The sequence below is a fragment of the Lathyrus oleraceus genome, chromosome 7 (genome assembly GCF_024323335.1).
Source record: "Lathyrus oleraceus cultivar Zhongwan6 chromosome 7, CAAS_Psat_ZW6_1.0, whole genome shotgun sequence".
NCBI classification, from domain to species: domain Eukaryota; kingdom Viridiplantae; phylum Streptophyta; class Magnoliopsida; order Fabales; family Fabaceae; genus Lathyrus; species Lathyrus oleraceus.
The window spans coordinates 113,015,394-113,031,843 of record NC_066585.1 but is presented as its reverse complement, the minus strand read 5'-3'; the positions used below and the strand labels follow the sequence as shown (position 1 = coordinate 113,031,843).

The window sequence follows — 16,450 nt, the reverse complement described above, 5'->3', positions numbered from 1 at the left end:
ATATCATTTACATGATGTAAGACGAAACTCACTTTTTTTTTTGTCTTTTTTTATATTTTTCTTAATGTATTGATCAATATCAATATGATTATGAAAGTGAAAATTGATTTTGGAAGGAGTACCTACTACTCCTAACCTTCGTCTAATTCTTTATTATTTGTCCGTTGGACTTATTATACTCTGACATAGAGTACATCTCTAATATGATGAAATCTAGGTTGGATAATTACTATTAGGGGTGGACGGCGGTCGGTTATGGGTGGGTTCGGATCCGAAATAGCTAATCCGAGTTAATCCACGGTTGAAAAGGTTAAATCCAGTTTCACCCAAAATTAAGTTTGGTTTTATCGGTTGATGGATTATCAGTTTATACAGTTCATTCGGTTGGGTTGAATCGGTTTTGACCAATAAATTCTAACATGAATTCTATCATTCCTATAACACTAATCACATGAATACTCATTAAACTTCATTCTATATAATTAAAAAAATTAAGAAACCATAAACTATTTTCATTATATTACATTTTCATCATCATCTAAGTGATAAAGTATTAGCATTATATTACAATTACATTATCATTCAAGTAATAACCTGATATATTATATTACAAGTTCATTATAAGCCAAAATATTCTCAACATATTTAAGAAAAGTTAACTACATCACCATCACAATATCATCAATCTCAGAGTCATTGTGAACTCCATCATTTTGTTGTAGGCGGAGCATGCTCTGTATTTTACATTATCACAATTAGCTAATTATAACAAAGGAAAACATCAAGTATGTATAATTAACAACATATACTTCCAGTAAACAAGTTCATTCAAACAAAACATATAAAGATAGTTATCCAACACATAGATTCCTTTTGGGAAACAGCTAATACCTATCATGTGAGGATATTGGTTGATATATTATCACAAAAAAAATAACTGTTGAGGATATTAGCTGATAGATAAGTTGATTATCCATAATAATCAGTAGCCCAAAATAAGGTCATTTTCACAGATGACTCCAAAAAACAAACTGAAACGAAACACAAAAATATATTAATACATGTAAAAAACATAGATATAAGTAAATCAAATGAAAAATACAAAAACCACAACCATCATCAAGTATGTGATTGAGATGAACCAGCAACTGGTTCATTTCCGTTTCCAACAGCATCAGATCCATCACCAGATGTTGATCCACTAGTAGAGGGACCACCAAATTCTGCATAAAATTAAACAGAAACCAAATAATTAAATCAAAACCAAAGCCAATACATTAATACACTAAATACTCATACTCAAATATTTACATACCTGAAACAATAGTGGCAGACAACTCAAATTCTTCATTTATATTCAAGTCCTTGAATTGACTAAGTGTAGGTTTCAACCAGTCCTGTGCACAAATCAAAGCCTCTGCCATTTCAGGGGTTAGTGAACTTCTATATGTGTCTAGAACTCTGCCCCCGGTACTAAACGTGCTTTCAGAAGCGACAGTGGATACTGGACTAGCTAAAACATCCTTCACCATTTTTGATAAAATAGGGTATCTACAAGAGTTCTATTTCCACCACATAAGGATGTCAAAGTTAAAATCATCGGGACAATTATCATCTAGATACCTCTCAAGATCATTTTTTTATCTATTGAATCTTTTTGTTTAAGGTGCTCTTTAAAAGCTTCAACCCTTGCAAAATGAGATGGAACTTCAACATTAGGAACACCATCACCAAATGAACCACCCTCATTAGGACTAGTAGAGGGTCCATGTTGCTTTTCATGTATACCCTTGTACCAATTGAATAGTTTAAACAACTCCTTTTTTATCACATTAATCATATTAGTAAAAGGCACCGACTCGCCATTATACATATCATTAAAACACCACTCTACATATCCTAACTTGTATCTAGGGTCAAGAATCACACCAAAATAAATAAACTTGTTGATGTTTTCAATTTCCCCCCAATATTTGTCATACTTCTTCTTCATTTCATATCCCATTGAGGCTAAAATTGTGTTCAAGTTCATGGATGATCTTTTAAGCTCACAATGTATTGAAGCTAGTTGGTGGAATGACTTATGAAGGGATACTTGTTTTGACGAAGAAAATTCCATAGTAGCATCATAGAAAATTTTGAAAAAACTTACTAGACACCTAACATTCTCCCAATCATTAAGAGTAGGGGGGCCAACTAATCCAAAAAATTCCAAATAGCTAAAATCTTCACCTTCCATTTTCTCAAATGCTGCTTGATACTTTTCAGCAGCATCTAGCATCAAATAACATGAGTTCCACCTTGTCTGAACATCTAGACAGAGAAGTTTCTTACAATTAATTCTAGCAAACTCAATACATTCTTTGAACTTTGCAGATCTTTGGGGTGATGACCTAACAAATCTAACAGCATTTCTAATGGCAGAAATGGATAAATCATTCTGTTTTAAACCATCACGAACCACCAGATTTAAAATGTGTGCACAACAGCGAAGATGAAAGAAAGATCCATCACTCATTAAACCACTCATATTATCAATCATCTTCTTCAAATAAGCAACAACTACATCATTAGATGTTGCGTTGTCCACAGTGATTGTGGACACATTCCTTATTCCCCATTCCCTTAAAATCTCTTCAACTTTTCTACCAATTGTCTCACCCTTATGATTAAGAACTAAACAAAAACTTAGAATCCTATTTTCATACTTCCAATCATTGTTAATGAAGTGTGCAGTTAAGGTCATATAACTAAGATTCTGAATGGATATCCAACAATCAGTGGTTAAGGCTACCCTATTGCAATCAGATTTGAAATAACCTTTCAATCTTGCTTTTTCATCAACAAAAAGTTGAAAACAATCCCCCGCCACAGTCCTCCTTGATGGAATAGTTAATTGGGGTTGTAATTGTTTGCATAACAACTTAAAGCCTTCCCCTTCAACTACCCTAAAAGCATGTTCATCTAGGATCACAAAGAGAGCAATAGCCTTCCTACAAGCTGCCAAATTAAATCGTTGGCTTGCGGCAACCAAGCCACCACCCTCTCCACCGGCAAAGGAGAGGGCAGTTTGAGTAGGATCATTTTGTGGCATCTTGGTACATACTTTTGTATGAGCAAGCATGTTAGATGTCCCATGGGTTTTTGGATCACACAAATATTTCTTATGACAGTGTTTGCAAGCAGCTACTGCTTCAATTTCATTAGGCAATTTAATAAAATGGTCCCAAGCAGGAGAGGATTTCCTAGGACCATTAGCATTTTGTTTTCTCTTCTTTCCAAGTGGAGGAAGTCCAACAACATGAATTTCATTGGCAGCAACATTAGTTGCACCAACACCAGATGTTAATGAAGAAGGTTGGTTTTGAGTAATATTCTCCATTACTGAAAATTAATGAAGATTATAATCAACACACAACCAACATCATCAACTCGTTAAGTGTTTATAGGCTTAGTTTCAAAGTTTGTTAATCTTATTTTTATGTAGTCATATGTATACTCTTATTTTCATGTAGTTGTTTCTACTACATTTCTAAATCCAAAGTTTGTCTAGATGCTTGGTAGTTGTAGTATATTAGCTAGCTACACTTTTGAGAGTGTTTTAATTCTCTCTTATCTCACATGTGTATAATGCACCTCTAAAAAAATTGGAATATTGGATCAATTTGATGATTTATGACTTATGTTTTAATTCTTACATTGGAATATTGCTATCTTGAATATTCTCACATTAGAATATTTGACCAGTTTGTGTTTTATAGGTTTTCATAATGTGGACTTTATCACTGTATTCTTGAATAGTCTAACTCTTGTAATTGATGAATTTTCCATTCACTTATTTTTGTCTAACTTTGTAACTGTAATTCCATTGTAATTGATGAATTTTTCATAATATGTTCAGATTTGTAGTTTGTAATTCAAGTTAGCAATATTGGAATTTTGTAATTAATTAGATGATTTATGACTTAAGTTTTAATTTTTTTCTCTTATCACACATTAGCAAACATAATATTTAACAAGGTACCATTCTCTAATGATACTTTTATATGATGAAAATTATTGTTTAATTAAGTTTCAATATAAGTTTAATTAAATTTCAACATAAGTTTCAAGAAGGTAGCAAACCTTTATTTTTGTGTAACTGTTTCTAGTAAGTTTCAACAAGGTAGCAAACAGAATATTCAACAAGATACTAAATAGAATATTCAACATGATACATCAACAACAACAACTAGTTTAATATCATAGTTTAGTAGCACAACTTACAATCAATTTTCCAGGCCATTTCCATTTAACATGGAACAAATTCAAGTGGCTAAGCAACATCAGAATGGTTTCTAGACCATTTCCTTTCTCTAATGATACTTTTATGTGCTGAAATTTATTGTTTAATTAAGTAAACTTAGTTATATTTTGTTTATTGTTGTATGCATTTTCACTTATGATAAAAATAATGACTTAAAGGACCTATTACCTTAAACTTTTAATAAGGTAGCAAACAAAATATTCAACATGATACATCGACATAGGCATACAAAGCATACATAAAATAAACTAAACTTACTGTTATTATGCAAATTTCCAGCTCCTTGTATTTATCCAGCTCCTTGCATTTCTACAGCCTCTTCCATATCTCGATAAAAATAAAACAAATGGAGTTATTAAAACAGTATATAAAAGATTAAAGCTCTTAAAACATAAACAACGATCTAACCTTCCATTAACTCAAAGAACTCTTGAAATTACAAAACCTGAAAATACAAAATCTGAAATCAAGAACAAAGAAAGACTTAGTGTTTAGAAAGCAAATACGAACACAAAAGAACGTGATTAAGAGGGATAAGGATACAAATGATTCTCTGCTTAGTGATGATGAAGGAGGAAAGGACGGTGATGACGGCGGAGGAGAGACATAGATAGTGGTTTTGTTTTACTTTTGGAGATGAAGCAAGGTGACGGCGCTAAAGCTTTAGGGTTTGGAGGAGAACTCTGAACTAATTGTGTTAGATTGTTAGTGCTACTTTCAGGTTAGGTTAGTGTAATTTGGGTCCTTGGGTGTTGGGTTTCTACTGGGTGTCATAAAATTGGGTTGGGTATAAGTTAGATAATTAATATAGAATCGGTCGGGCTCATATTTTGTTGGGCCAAAAAAACAAAACCGAACCCGAACACACACACCCCTCTGAACCCGTTTTGCAACACCCGTCAAACTGAATTAACCTGACCCGAAACAGAATCCTGCAACCGGTTCGGTTGGTTATTCTCGGGTGGTTGTTTCTTGTCCACCCCTAATTACTATGTATTTTCAAATATTTTTCTTTTTAAAGATTTATAACCATGTAATATTTTTAAAAAGATATTTGTATGACTTACTAAGTCCAATACAATTTTTTTATGTCGTTACGTTTGTTTTATAATGTTGGTTTTATGACTGATGTTCTTAACCATTCAAAAGGAAAAATTTTAAACTTGTATGTTTAATTTCTAACGAAAATCAACGAATTTTTAAAGTATTTAAATAAATATCTTTGTGGTTAAGGGTGTAACATTGCATGCTTGTACTTTTAGTTTATGCTCCTTTTAGTCGTGATTTTTAGCTGAGAGTTGAGGAGTATTATGGTTCAATTTTGACCCCTATAATTTATAATATTTGTTTGTTGCAAAGAGCGATGAATGATATTTGTTTAAAGTGTAAATAATCCTAAGTTCTTTGTGAGGCTATGTTTGATTGCTTTATTTGCGAGTATGTCGTGTTCAAATATACGCATTTTATTGGTATGATGTTGGATCGGCTAGATGCAACCATAATTGAAATGTGTTTACGCTAATAATGCATCAATTCGGCTTGATATGATTGAGCTTTAAGTCACGTTTATGATGTTGAAATGTTGATCCAACTTGACACATCCATACTTTTAATTCGCAAATGTGAGGCATGTAACCAAATGATGGTTATATCTACACAAGACATATTCATATTCTTCTCTTTTTACGATGACAATGCATCTCTCAGTGAGATGATAAAACACAAAAAGACACTCCCTCTGTTCCTTTTTAAGTGTCATTTTTTGACTTTTTACACATATCAATAAAACTAATCATTGTTGTTACTTTTTAAATAATTATTATCTTTTTTCCTATTTTACCCTTAACTTTTTATTAATTTATTTGACTTTCTCTTTCTCTGTGATCATTAGCTAGGGATACTTTTGACAAAAGAACAATCAGTACTACTTTGAACTTTGAAATAACACTTAAAAATGAACAATTTTTTTTCTAAAAAATAACACTTAAAAAAGAACGGAGGGAGTAGATATGAAGATCAAAGTGGTTAACTCTTTCTCACATATAAAAAAAGTATACTCTACTCCCCATAAGAGTATACTTCTCTCATTTCTGGAATTATCAAAAAAAGTGGATAGAGAGACAACACATAGACCACATAAATCATAAACTTAAAAGTAAATAACTTATAATTAAAATGAAAAAAAGTTTGATTACAATAAATCGATAAAGGCGAAAAGATGAATCACACTAAAATAGGAAATCAAACATTAAGCAATATAACTACTCATTTTTTCTATCTCATCAACATCATAAGGCATTTCGAGTTGCACTTTAGCTCCCAAATCAATAACATGTTTTGCGAGTAACACAACTTTGTTGGATAGATGAGAAGAGTTTTGGTGTTTTCTTGAGTGCTTGAAAAAATAGAAGTCAATAGTGCTTATGTAGAAGGATTTTAAGGAATCTCGATATCAATAGCTTCCACATTTTTTGATTCATTCTCTAAGTCCCCAATGAAATTCTGAGTTTTATTTGACTATTTGAATTCTTCCTAGTCAAAGTGAAATTTGGCCTTGATCATTCTCCTTCTTAGTTGACTCCAGCAATGAACACTTATTTTGTGATCAAACTTTCAGAAGGCAATCATGCTTTAGTGTTAATCAAATGACTCCAAACACAAAAAAGGGAATAAGAGTGAATTTTGATATTCTAAACTCAAAAGTGATTTATATAAGTTTTGATGTTGAAAACATTTATGTTAGTATAAAGAAACAAACAAATAAAGGAATAAAAACGAAAAAAATGAAAGAAGAGATAAACATTGTGGAAAGAAAGTAAAAGACTAAAAGTAAATGAAACGAGGGATATAAATATTGAATTATAGGTTTTTTCTGATTCATCCTAAACCACTTGACTTACTCTAACACACAAGAGTTTCCACTTGAGAATTCTACTAAAATCAACTTTGAGTTTTTATAGAATCAACCCAAACAATCTTCAACTACAACTTAAGCTTTTGTATAAGATCAACCCTCAATGCTTCTAACAATATCCAGAGTTTTTACACAAGCTTAACTCAAGAACCTTCACCCATGATTTTTTCATGTTTAGCTTGAAATCTTCAAATTTTTTACAAATATATTATAGAAGCGAATTACACTCTTAAATAAAACAAATTTTAGGACAACACTAGTACAACATAATTCTCAGGAGGAATTTTTCACTACTTTGGCACTAAGACAATTATAGTGAAAAAAATAGTTTTTAAAATGAAAGAGAGTAGAAAGAATAATAGAAAATATTTTATTTAAAAAAATTGGTGTGTAATGAAATAAGGAGAGCTCTCTTTTATAGAGAAGATAATCTAGCTTGAAAAGGAAACCATCAATGGACTTTTTTAATTATTTAATTGAATAACCCTAGGTGATAACGGATTGACCAGCCCAAATTAGGAAATTTTGAGTTTTTGCGTCACCTAATTGATTAATAACTTATTTAATTGATTAAAAGGAGTTACAAATATGTTTAAACAATTACAGGAAGCCCTTAATCAATTAACCACTGTAAAATACCTTTCTAATTAATTAATAAAGCTTCTAAACAATTAAGTGTGTGCTCATAGTGGTTTTGAGAGATTTTATCAAAAGAGAAGAAAAAAGTTTAAAAAATATTGTGTGTGTGTGTGTGTGCGCGCGCGCATTGTCTTAGTACCTCAAAACTTACCCGTGTTTTGTTGGGGTTGGTTGAAAATATATATGTTGAAGAAGTCTCATATCACTTAATTTTATGAATGAAGAGATAGTTCAATGCAATATATAGGATACAAGTTCTGTAAAGTCTCATATTGCTTAATTTAGTAAAGGAAGAGGGAGTCTAAGACTATATATAGGATTCAAGTTCTTCATTCCAAGATGCACCAATCAAAAGCACTTTAAGCTTGCATTTGACTTTCTTTGTTCTTTTTAGAGAGTGTGGTTGTACTAGGGGCCTAGTTGTTGACGATATATTATGTGCTGTAACAATTTTTACATAGTATTATTCTCTGGTTGTCTATTGATAATTACCGTGTTTTTTTCTCCGGTTTTGAAGCTTTCACGTTATGTTCTTGTGTTGTGATTGTGTTCCTCTTTTTTCTCTATTAGAGTTTTTTGGTTCGATATGGGGATATGTATTCTTATTAGCTTTGTGGTTGCATTTTTGTCTGATATTCCACATCAGAAAGAGAAGGATAGTGTTGTGAAAGAGTTATTGGGTTGCAGTCACAAATTTCCGCATCGCTTAGTTTTGTGAAGAAAGAGAGATTCCAATGTTATATATAGGATTCAATTTCTTCATTCCAAGATGCACCAGTCAAAAATACTTTAAGTTTGTATTTAACTTTCTTTGTTCTCTTATAATCTTGTATTAGAGTGTCGTGAGATGTAGTTAAATATTTATTTTAGAGGGTGTGGGTATACTGGTCTGGGTTAGTTGAGGTATATTATGTGTTGTAATAATTTTCACATAGTGTTATTCTCTAGTTGTCTATTGACAACGACCGTGGTTTTTTCTCCTGTTTTGGAGTTTCCACGTTATGTTCTTGTGTTGTGATTGTGTTCCTCTTTTTTTTTCTATGCTTTGTTTGTTTTTCCCAACAAAAACCTTAAACGTCGGGCTAAGCGAGTTTCACACTTCCACAGCTTCAAGTCTTCAAGCTTAAAGATCATAGCTTCAAGTCCCTTACTTAATTCAATAATGTCTAGCATTATCTATTGGAACTTGACATCTTTGATTAATGAGGCTTGTGGTATCTTATTTTGATTCCTTCATCAAGAACCACTGAATAGTTGCAATCACCCCCCTGACATTGTTACCAAGAACTTCTTTACTAATTAACACCAAACATTGTTTGACTTATAAAGCTGTCATCTTTTAAACTGTTTGACAACTATCATCATAAAAACCAAATGATAATTATACGTACACATCACATAAATCCACACTCGTACCCACAAACACCCACCTGAGCATGCGTCGAGTTTGAAGAGGAATACCCCCTTTGATTGAGTTTGAATAAGAGTTTGGGTTTTCCCTAATTACAAAATATGGGAACAAGTCGAGTAATTGGAACGCTAGTATCTATTCTGAATCGTCCCATTTATATTAATTTGTATTTTATTGTTTAATTTTGATAATTTAAAATGTTAGTTGTATGATCGATGCTTTAATATTTTGATTTGTACTTTATTATTTGAAATATTCCAAATGCATGTTATGGAATTTTTTGGGATTGTTTTACTTTTTTATTTGTAGTGTAATTTGATGTTGTGGAAAATGGACTATTTTTTTATAAAATTGATTCTATGGCAGAGATGAGAGTGAAGTGGGGATACTTAAATCCAATCCATGCCCATTTGAGACTGGTTTGAGGTTCAATTCTTCATCCCCGATAGGGATCGGGGCGAAGATGATTTATTAGGAGTTCCGATTTAGATAAGAAAATGATAAAATTTGTCTTCACTCTGCCTCATTGTAATGCCTAACTCCAACAATCACCGACCACCACTCTCGCTAACCCCACCAACCACCTTTGATCACCAATTTAGTCACCTATCACTAACACCAACCATTACTCTAGTCACCACAAACTAATATCGATCAAAACCACCATCAACTATCATTTTGACCATCATTACTCACCACCACATATCCGCCGAAAACCACTATATTGACTATTAATATTGAAACTAATAAAAGAAAAATTTCATGTTTATATTTAAAACTTGTTTAATTTTTAAAAAAAAACCCATAACTTAAAAATTGAAACAGAATTTAATTTTAAAATTTTCAAAATTCAAAACAAAAACTTGTTTTAGTTTTAAAAAAATTTAAAACCAAAAATCAAGCGATCTAAGGTTATTAAATTACACATAGTTGTAATATAATTGTATAAGTAGTTATGTCGGTACCAGTCTCTTTTCCCCTTACTTAGTGCTTAAGACGACCCTTTTGGCTTGTCATTTACTCAAATCTTCACTATCAGTCAATTCCAACACAAAAACAAACTATTGTACTTTGTGCATGGTGGACCATTGGCTCAATAATAATATATGAAACAACAAAATGTGTAGGTCTATTATTGAAAACAAGACGTAACTGATCAATTTGCAAAACAAAAATTTGATGTGATTGGTACCTCAAGAAGATAATCTTCAATTTCAAGCCGAATGGTTATTGTTATTGGATGCAATGTAATCCAAATTCAACATCCTTTTTGGATGCTTGAACGGGACACAAACGGATATAACTGGGCCACTTCATGAATCCATGGTTGCCAAAGATGATATATGCTTGCATCGATTCAAGGTTTTGTTTTGATATTTTGAAGAGTAGTTGAATATAATGAAATGGAGTTGAATAAAAGAGAATAGAACAATCAAAGGGGAAACAAATGAGACTTTCATAAGCGGAAATTTAGATAATAAGAGTGATGTCTAATCTAAATTGAGTAGATAATGCCAAAAATTAAGAGTTAGATGATTGAAAAAGGCGATGCAAACACCAATATGGTTATAAAAAATCATTTGATTTACAAAAGGGTTAATTTTAGGAAGATAATAAAAGTTAAAAATAAGTCGTAGAAAAAATAAATAACCCATAATGTAAAAAAGATTACACTATATAATATCTTGGTTCGGTCTTAAACCATGTGTCATACTCTAGTCTCCAAGAGTTTCCTCTAACAACAATATAGGTTCACCTCAACAACTTAACACCGACAACTTGAGTTTTTACATTGATTCAACCAACAACTATACATCGAGATTTTTATACGTTTAACTTTTAACCTTCAAATCTATTACAAGATCACAAGAGAGCTAAACTCTTAAATAAACAAATTCAACAGAAAATAGAAAAACACATCTTTCAGATGAAAATTTTCACTTTCTTAGCACTAAGGTAATTTCTAGTGAATAAAAATGAAGGAAAAAAAAGAGAATGAGTGAGATGAAAGAGTTCATAATTCTAAAAAATGTGTGTTTAGAAGTGAGGAAAACACTTCTATATATTGGGGGAAATGGCTTTAAAAAAGCAACAATCTATGGATATGATTGCTTTGTAATCAGTTAGAACATCAACCTAATCGATTAGGTTAAGCCAGAAAAGGATCACTTAATGAGTTAATAAGGTTACTTAATCGATTAGGAGGCGCTAATCTTATTTTAATCGATTATATGAAAGGCATAATCAGTTAAACAATTCAATTTTGATTTCCTACTTGATTAGAAAGCTTTTGGGTCGTTTATGTACTTGTTTGAATTAGTTTTTAAGAAGTTTTAATATATAAAAAATGAAGAAATTGAATGTGTATGTGTGTGCGCGTGCGCGCATGTGTGTATGTGTGTGCGCGTGCGTGTAACGCCTTTGTACTGCGAGACTTACTCTTGCTTCATTTACATTTAACTAATCAAAATACAAGATAAAATATTAAGCACGAGATTTCATAACTTCACAACTTTCGATATTTTGATTACTTGATTTTACTTTATTTAGATTTTTAAATTGAAACATTGAACACTTTGTATTGTGCTTACTTCTTAACTGATGATGCTTGTGATTTATTCTTTCTTGTCCAGTCATCATAATCAAAATCATTAGAAGACATTAACCTCCAACACATAGAACCACATTCTCCCAATTTTTGATGATGACAATTATCTCTCAAGAAGGTGGTAAAGAAGAAAAACATATATGGAAAAACTGAAGTTGTTAAACTCCCCCTTACAGATAAAGAGAGTATATTGTACTTCCTCTGAGAATATAGTTCTCTCCCTTTGTCATTATCAAATAACTGGAAAGTCATAAAGAGATAATAAACAACAAATAGAACATATTTGATCTAGTTAGATAAATGGTAAAACATTCATGTACTTGTCAAAAGGTATATAATGTATGACACCCTTATGCTGGTAGGGGTAGCTGATGACTTCTCGGCAAGTGTACCGATAATGTCGCAATAATAAAAAAAGATCGAACCCACATGGATTACTATTTAACAAGACAATATTGTGCAATGTGTAGAAAATACTAAATGGGGGGAGGGGGTCGAATTTTAATTGCAAAAATAAAATAAAGTGTTATGATAATAATACGAAAGCGTTCAGGTTGTGTATAGAATCCTTTATTTCTCTATTGTCGATGTTTGATGTATTAAATGAATGATATCATCCCTATAATCCCACGACGAATTAACAAAACTGTTATACTCAATCCCTTGATGTATAGCTCATTAATCTATACTAGGAGTTTTTTATCCCTAGCCCACCTGCATAAGCCAGATTAGGCATACAATAGAACGTTAATTCCTAAGCCACTACTCGGAGTTTTCTATCCCTAGTACACCAGCGTAAGCACAACAATTTCAATAGGTACAAAACATAGACTAATGGTCAGTATTCTCTATGTGCCCAAATTTAGATTAAAAGAGTATCTCACATAAAAAAGTCATTAAGAACAATGTGAAATTGAATATATTTATAGATCAAATTATTCATGCAATATCGAATCAAACATATGTCCCAACAATATCAAAATAGGTTCATCAAACACAACATAACCTAAAGAGAATTATCTACTCATAGTACAAACTACAATACCAAAATAAAATAAGAAGGTTGCTTTGAAGGTGAGAAAATACACAAGAAAATGGGTTGAATTGTGTATGCAAAAAATCTCTTTTCACTTCTGATTCTGGAACATCAAATTATGAACCATATTCAGAGTCTGATACCAGAGTGAGTAACAGCACTGGGAATTTTACTTCCTTTTCTTAACTCTATTTCAGAACCTGAGGTGTCAAACTCAGATTCTGATATAAGTAAGAGGTTGAATCAGATGAGAGTCTGACTTTAGAGTTTGTTTTCACATTGTAATGTAAATGCATAAGTAAATAAATAGACATGCAATATATCATGGTTTCTCTCAACTGAGAGTAGTCCAGACCCCTTGCAACACAAGAGCTTTTGACTATAACCAAACTCATTACAATTGCTTAAGCTAGTAGCTCAAGACTTCCGACTCAATCACACCAGATCGAGACTCCCTTGCTCTGCCCTCAAGCATGAGATTTCAATGCTTAAACAAACCATCCAGGAATTCCTACTATGCCTGCAAGCATGCGACTTCAATGCTCAATCACACTGATCAAGACTTTCTTGCTCTAGCCTTAATCATGAGACTTCAATGCCTAAATAACCCGTTTAAGACTTCTTGCTCTGCCTGCAAGCATCATACTTCAATGCTCAATTTATCCAAAAAGAGACTTATGCTCTACCCGTAAGCATGAGACTTTAATGCATAAGAACCCAGCATGAGAATTATTTGCTCAAGCACCCAACAAGAGACTTATTTGCTCAATCCAATAAGAAAGAGACTTACTTTGAGCATAACGACTAGAGTCTTCAGATTCTCTTAACAAAATAGTATGGTAATAACCTTGTGTTTATGTGTGTGCTTCTTGGTTAAGAATATACACAAAGGTTATACACTCTTGATCAGAATATGAATTGTTTGCTCTTGAGTGTAGAAGAATGAAGCGTTTATTCTTCTTCTCTCCTTGCACATATTTTCTTCTTATTGTGTCTTTCTGTTCTGATGATCTTCTTGATCATTTTCACTCTACTCTCACACACTTGCGGTTATATTTTTTATTTAGTGTGTGATTCTCTCATATGTGTTTTCTAAATAAACGCAATCTCTCTCTCTCTCTCAACCCATATTGTGAACTAGTATCACGTCTTTGTGAACACAGTCACGTATTTTTCAACTCACATTCATTCTTGGTCAGAACTGACAGTTTGAATGTTTTCAATCTTCTTCTTAAATAGATGCTCATAATAGATCCGTTGAAGATTGAAACTACCAATGGTACATGTAGTTGTTGAAGGACTTTAGCCGGTGTACAATAGAGTGAGCTAAAAATCAGCTAGCATAAAGACGTTGAGAGGAGCAGAGCAGAGTTCAGAGCAGTTAGAGAGATAAGATCCTAGAAACATTTCTTTATGCTAATTAGACATAAAGTAGTGTACTATTGCCACATGATCTTCTTTTAATAACTTCTGGCTGGGATCTTCTGTAGACGTTTGTTTAACCTTCTTGAATCAGAGGCTTTTTATAGAATTAGTTAAAGCATGATCAGAAGCTAAAGTATATCTTCAGAACCTGGTTGGAATGAGACTTCAGAGTCTTGAGTTTATAGGTTTTGAGATTGCCTTCATCAGTCTTGATAAGAACTAGTCTGGATGAATACTTTCAGAGTTGATAACTTGATGTAGGCAAATTCCTTTGAAGCAATATCTTCAAAATTACTGATGAAATTTGTTCAAAAGTTGCAGATTCATTCCCTTACACTGCGATTTTCAGCTATTAGAAAGTTAACCAAGAATGTCAATGAAAAGACAATTGAACAAACATTAATGAAATGTCTTTAATATAAGTGTTAATGATGAGTCATCGACAAGCCAACAAAAGAGGCTTGACCGAGCCATCGATACAGTGAGAAATGGTTTGGAAGACTCTCTGTGAAAACCCCCTAAAAGCCCAGATCCCTGGGAAATACGTCCAAAATCTTGAAAAGGATAGACGACAGAAACATGTCGAGAATCTCGAGAGGGATAGTCGACAAGAGACCTCATTCCACCAAAGGGATTGGTCGACCAAATAACATGGTATAAAAGACTCGGTAGGTTCATAAGTCTTGAAGCTTTGACAGGCATCGTCGATAACATGTTAGAGCAGTTATCATTGAGAGGACGTGAAGATGTGGAAGAATTGGAAAAGCAATTACCACTCAACGTTAGTTACAAGAAAATATCATATTGGAAGACAGTAAGCACACTAGTGGGAACCTGAAGAACTGAACGAGGAGCAAACGCAACAACCCCCTTATGGTCATAACCACCGCCGATAGTTATCTTGTAAATAAAATAAATAGCAGACTCGTACATTGGATCAAAGGTCATAAAATTTCATACATACTCTTCAACTTTTCTACCAATTGTCTCACCCTTATGATTAAGAACTAAACAAAAACTTAGAATCCTATTTTCATACTTCCAATCATTGTTAATGAAGTGTGCAGTTAGGGTCATATAACTAAGATTCTGAATGGATGTCCAACAATCAGTGGTTAAGGCTACCCTATTGCAATCAGATTTGAAATAACCTTTCAATCTTGCTTTTTCATCAACAAAAAGTTGAAAACAATCCCTCGCCACAGTCCTCCTTGATGGAATAGTTAATTGGGGTTGTAATTGTTTGCATAACAACTTAAAGCCTTCCCCTTCAACTACCCTAAAAGCATGTTCATCTAGGATCACAAAGAGAGCAATAGCCTTCCTACAAGCTGCCAAATTAAATCGTTGGCTTGCGGCAACCAAGCCACCACCCTCTCCACCGGCAAAGGAGAGGGCAGTTTGAGTAGGATCATTTTGTGGCATCTTGGTACATACTTTTGCATGAGCAAGCATGTTAGATGTCCCATGGGTTTTTGGATCACACAAATATTTCTTATGACAGTGTTTGCAAGCAGCTACTGCTTCAATTTCATTAGGCAATTTAATAAAATGGTCCCAAGCAGGAGAGGATTTCCTAGAACCATTAGCATTTTGTTTTCTCTTCTTTCCAAGTGGAGGAAGTCCAACAACATGAATTTCATTGGCAGCAAAATCAGTTGCACCAACACCAGATGTTAATGAAGAAGGTTGGTTTTGAGTAACATTCTCCATTACTGAAAATTAATGAAGATTATAATTAACACACAACCAACATCATCAACTCGTTAAGTGTTTATAGGCTTAGTTTCAAAGTTTGTTAATCTTATTTTTATGTAGTCATATGTATACTCTTATTTTCATGTAGTTGTTTCTACTACATTTCTAAATCCAAAGTTTGTCTAGATGCTTGGTAGTTGTAGTATATTAGCTAACTACACTTTTGAGAGTGTTTTAATTCTCTCTTATCTCACATGTGTATAATGCACCTCTAAAAAAAATTGGAATATTGGATCAATTTGATGATTTATGACTTATGTTTTAATTCTTACAATGGAATATTGCTATCTTGAATATTCTCACATTAGAATATTTGACCAGTTTGTGTTTTATAGGTTTTCATAATGTGGACT

The 16,450-nt window shown here is 32.7% G+C and overlaps 1 protein-coding gene across 2 annotated transcripts; it reads right to left on the bottom strand.

Moving 5' to 3' along the window:
* Positions 1-818: 818 nt before the first annotated feature.
* On the bottom strand, positions 819-16,392 carry LOC127106632 (zinc finger BED domain-containing protein RICESLEEPER 2-like). 2 transcript variants are annotated; one of them, XM_051043933.1, is made up of 4 exons: positions 16,307-16,392; positions 1,316-3,636; positions 1,115-1,223; positions 819-1,031 (listed from the first exon to the last, which is right to left on the bottom strand). In XM_051043933.1, exon 2 carries the CDS (start codon positions 3,380-3,382, stop codon positions 1,616-1,618), a length of 1,767 nt encoding a protein of 588 aa, XP_050899890.1. In that variant the 5' UTR covers positions 3,383-3,636; positions 16,307-16,392; the 3' UTR covers positions 819-1,031; positions 1,115-1,223; positions 1,316-1,615. The 2 variants fall into 2 exon arrangements, with proteins under 2 accessions (XP_050899890.1, XP_050899889.1); XM_051043932.1 differs by lacking the exon at positions 16,307-16,392 and having other exon boundaries at positions 1,316-4,925.
* Positions 16,393-16,450: the final 58 nt, after the last annotated feature.